Source organism: Thermobia domestica, chromosome 4 (assembly GCF_964235325.1).
Source record: "Thermobia domestica chromosome 4, izTheDome1.hap1.1, whole genome shotgun sequence".
NCBI lineage: Eukaryota > Metazoa > Arthropoda > Insecta > Zygentoma > Lepismatidae > Thermobia > Thermobia domestica.
In genome coordinates, this window is record NC_137457.1 from 34,391,512 (window position 1) to 34,396,703 (window position 5,192).

General features: G+C 38.3%; 1 protein-coding gene across 1 annotated transcript; it reads right to left on the reverse strand.

The window, feature by feature from the left end:
• Positions 1 to 473: 473 nt before the first annotated feature.
• LOC145682728 (uncharacterized) lies at positions 474 to 4,430 on the reverse strand. The gene has a single exon (XM_081754114.1). The coding sequence runs from the start codon at positions 4,428 to 4,430 to the stop codon at positions 474 to 476; it is 3,957 nt and encodes a 1,318-aa protein (XP_081610240.1).
• Positions 4,431 to 5,192: the final 762 nt, after the last annotated feature.

Genomic DNA, 5,192 nt, shown 5'->3' on the forward strand with positions numbered 1-5,192 from the left:
GTATCTAAGGCATCGCGATAGAGGAGGGGGAAGAATATGGAAAGGTGTAGGGTAGGACCTATGTTAAAGGTGCAATATCTGCATTTGCCTGGTGTGACTGCGGAAAAAACCCATAAATACCTCGGTCAGGACGGAAGCCTAAATAAATCATAAAGAATATAAAATAAATATTATGTAAATTTAATTTTTATCCTAGATATCATGATAGATTTTAATATTAATGTAACCTAAGGTACAAAGAAAATATTAAGTATATTGTTAGGAACAGAATTAAACTACCCGTTTAATCTTCCTCTAAAAACATGTTGCATTTTGCCTCCTTTATTCTCTAGTAAAAACCACAGACTACTACACAGACAAGTTTTTCACCTCTTGCTACAACAGTTTCTCACCTCTTGCTACAAACTTAACATCCTCCCACCTTTGATTAATACATTAATCAAACAAATATATATATTACATAAGGTACAGTCTCAATCTAAAAATTTCTTAGGGAATTTCACTTGCCTACCACTCCTTGTGGTTACAGTCTTTTCAACTTTAGGTACACTTGAAATCCCTTTAACTTTCTCTGCAAGTAGTTCCTCACCGGAAGTTATTTCCAAAGGAAACACACGTTGAATGGGTCGAATCATCTCACCCGAAGAAGTTTTCAAACGAACAACTCTGTGCAGTCCGTCTCTACCAGGATACACGTCAATGACTTTAGCCAAGGGCCAAGCCACTCTCTTCTTATCTTCTAGCTCCAACAGAACTACATCACCTTTCTTGATGTTTTGGTAAGTATCTGTCTTCCCAGGCTGTTGTATTAATTGGCTTAAATATTCATTCCGGAAGCGTTTCCTTAAAATATCTCTTAAATTTTGTTGATGTCGAAATTTCTTGTCAAAAAAGAAACGATCCAAATTATCTAAATCTGGTACACCTACATTAGAAATATCTTGCAAGAACATTGCCGGTGTAATAGGAATGGGATCATGTGGATCATCAGAAACATAAGTCAGGGGTCTTGAATTTACTGTAGCCTCACAATCACATACAATGGTCAGTAACTCCTCATACTGTAGAGATGCACGTCCCAATACTCTCCTTAGAAGCCTTTTGACAATCTGTATAAGTCTCTCCCAGAAACCACCCCACCATGCCGCTGTAGGCGGATTGAATTTCCATTCGATTCTTCTTACTGAGGCTTCTCTTTGTATTTCATTCCAGTCCACTTCATTGAGCAAATTACTTGCGCCTACGAAATTTGTCCCATTATCACTAAACACAATCTTCGGACGTCCTCGCCGAGCAATGAACCTTCTAAATCCAAGCAGGAAACTCTTAGTGGACAAAGATGTGGTGAGTTCAAGGTGAACAGCTCTTATCACAGCACACGTAAATAGGATAATCCAAGCTTTTGTACCATCTTTCAAAATAAGAGGGCCACTTAAATCAACACCGGTCACTTCAAAGGGAGAAGCATCTCGTATTCGCTCTTCAGGTAGCGGAGCGGGAATGCACTGAATCCCTTTTGTCTCATGTCGTTTACATCTAACACATTGAGCAAGAATCCTTTTTACCGTTCTTCTACCTTTGAGAATCCAAAATCTTTCTCTGAGAGAAGTCAATACTACACTTACACCAGCATGATTCACACTGACATGTTGCTCAAAAATCAGCAATTCCACCAATTTATGCTTACTAGGTAGAATCATAGGGAACTTAAAATCTTCTTCATCCTGACGTTCTGTTAGCTTCGTCTTTACTCGGTAAATACCTTCCTTATCCTGGAAAATATCAAGAGACTTCAATTCGGACTTCCTGTCACTTGAAAAACTTTCGTCTTGTACGTTCCTGATTAAAATTCGTTCTGCTGAATTAAGCTCAATAGCTGTCAGCTCTCCGCAAACTCGTTCATTTGATTTCTTTGCATTGTTACAGAATCGAATAATCCAAGCAACCATTCTTACTATCTTTGAATACTTCGAAAAATATGTACAGTACCACGGATCTACTTTACTCTCAACGTACATGCTCATCACCAATCCCCTTTTTCTTTCAGCACTTACTTCTTCTTTATTTGTCATGACAGTAGATCGAGGCCAATCTGTTTCTTCTTGCTTGAGCCACTGGGGACCCTCCCACCATTGCGATTCTAAAAGTTTACTAACTGAACATCCTCGGGAAGGCAGGTCCGCCGGGTTATGTTGCCCTGAAATATGACGCCAATCTTCTACATTTGTTAAATTGCGTATTTCCTTCACCCTATTATTAACAAATGTTGCCCATGGTCCTTCACTCTGTATCCAACACAAAGCTGTAGATGAATCCGTCCAAAAATATTCTTTGATCTTTTCAAAACCCATTGCTGTTTTCACAAAATTCGCTAAACGAGCTCCTATGAAACATGCCAGTAATTCTAATCTAGGTATAGTGATACCCTTCAGTGGCGCGATTCTCGATTTAGCTTGCAATAATTGTACTGAAACAGTGCCATTAACCTCAGTTCTCAAAAACACTACTGCAGCATAGGACATTTTAGATGAATCACAGAATATGTGTAAACTAGAAGATTCTATGTCTACAAACGAAACACACCTGGGTATTTTTACAGTCCTTAACAAAGTAAGTTCTTCTAACCATTTAAGAAACTGTTTGCTTGTTTTTTCCGGTAATTCAGTATCCCAACTCAACTTTTCTTTCCACGTTTCCTGTAACCAGAGTTTTGGAAAAAGAGTAACAGGACAACTGAAACCAATTGGATCAAACACTCGTTGCGCAAAGGACAAAACAACTCTTCTCGTTACTCGTTCAGGAGGTTTCTCACTTAAGTTTATGTCACAAAATAAAACATCATCTTGCTTGTCCCACAATAAACCTAGAACAGATATTGGTACACATTTCTGTTCTTCTTTGCACAACGTAGTATGCTCCCACCCTCTTAACTCAAATTTTCCTTCAGCCATAATGTTCGTTGCTTGTTCAATAAACTCTTTCAATTCATTTTCAGAATCAACGGATGTTACACAATTATCAACATACATGGAAGTTTTAAGCTTCTCAGTTACACTACTATAAGGATAATTGTATTGTTTCAAGTGGTGGTCTATTACAGCATGCAAAAGAAAGGGACTACAGTTAACTCCAAAAACCACCCTGCGGTGTCGAAACACTTTAATCACCTGTTCTTTATAATCTTGCCACCACAAAAAACGTAAGTAGTCGCGATCTGCTGGATTAATAGAGATTTGTAAAAAAGCTCTTCTTATGTCCGAAACAACACCTATCCCTTTCTTTCTGAAATTCATGAGAATGGCAGGAATAAGTTCTAACATATTAGGTCCCTTTGCTAGACAATCATTTAAGGAACGAGATCCCTTTTCTTTACACGAAGCGTCAAAAACAGGTCTAACATTTGTCGTGGAATTTTCTTTAAAGACTCCCCGATGAGGTAAATAATGCCCTCGATTACCTAACTCTTCTTCTGGAACTTCTTCTATAATTCCTTCATTTTTCCAGTCTTCAAAAATTGCGCTATACTCATCAAACTTTCCATCCGCTATTAATTTCTCACTTGCTTTTCTTAGTCGCTTCTCCGATAGATCTCGGTTATCGGGAATATCACTGTTGCCATCTAGCCAAGGTAAACAAGTCTCATATCTTCCCTCTTCGTTAACAGTTACAGTTTTCTCAAAATGATCTAAAACCGCTGCGTCTATTTCACTTTTTCTCAAGGTTTCACAGGGGTCAGAAATTCCTATGGCTTCTAAATTCCACAAATCTGCTAAACGTGTATTTTGATTCAAAAGAGTAAGAGTCACCATAGAATGAACACTTTCACTCATATGCTCGACCAATTTTCCGACTACTACCCAACCTAGCACAGTTTGAATAGCAGTTAGACCACAATCTAAGTGATGCAAAGTTCCGGTATAAAGTTTACCCATAACATCAGCACCTAGCAATATTTCGATTTTTGGAGAACCGACACCAATATCTGAGACAATTATATTATTTGCCTTCAACTCTTCAAGCCAAGGACCTGGTTTTAGTTTTGGTATGGGATTACAAATAACACTTTGATCCAAAACCTGTATTTCAACTGCACCATTACCTACCTTACCTTTCAACATTATATTGTAACATTTATGTTCTGTTTTCTTCGAAGAACCACCTCCGAATAACGCATGTATTACTTGTTCAGTTTTCACTGGTGTGTAACACATCTCTTTAGCAGTACTAGACAAAATGTAGGACCGCTGAGAACCTGAATCAATGAGCGCCCTTACAACGCGCCTTTTACCGTTAGCTTCCAACACTACAGGTAAAGTTTGTAACACAACATCTTGTGTGCAACACTGATTAGACAAGGTAGCTTTAGGTTTCTCTTCCTCCTTTTCCGATTCGCTAGTATCCTTACGTTCGGAAGGTAACTCCGCGCACATAATCACCCAATGTTTTTGTTTACAAATAACACACTGCACTTTTGCTTTGCACGCCTTTGAAAATGCCCAACTTTTAAGCAAACAAAACACGCTTTTTTCTTTTTTACGAGTTCTTGCTTCTTGTTCAAAGAAAGCTTTGAAGCATGAAAACATTCCTTACTTTCGTGATGCTTATCACAAAAAATACAACTAACAGAATTTTTATTTCGTTCACCCACAAACAATTCACTCGCGGTCATAACGTGCTCCTCTTCTCTCTTCTTTTTCTCCCTCTTATTGGAAGCTTCCATTAACTTGAAACCCGTTTTTGCAAGTGATATTCTTTCCTCACCTTCAACTTCCGCTCTCAAGAACGCCAACAACTGGTTTAACTTGTCACCATATGTTCTTTCTTGCCCATCCTCGCTACTTATTGTGACACTAGCATTTCTCAACCACACTCTTAAAATGTCCTCTGGTATGCACGATTCAACCAATGGAAATAACATCGCAGCATACTTATCAGTAGTCATTCCTATGGATTCTAGTGCTCTCAAGTACGATTCAAGTTTATCATACAACTGTGACGTATCAACCTTGCACTTTGTACTTGTAGCGTTTTTAATGACTAATCCAAGCAGTTCCCTCACATAAAATTCTATTAATAACTCTTCCCTACCAAACCTATTTTTCAAACATTCAATAACCTTAGAATAATTCTCTGCTGTAGGCGGGAAACTATCCACTATTTCACGAGCTCTGGATCCTTGTACCGTGGCTTGG

What these genes read in the sequence shown, in the direction of transcription:
- LOC145682728 (XM_081754114.1), bottom strand. Translation starts at nt 4,430, where the DNA reads ATGTGCGCGGAGTTACCTTCCGAACGTAAGGATACTAGCGAATCGGAA.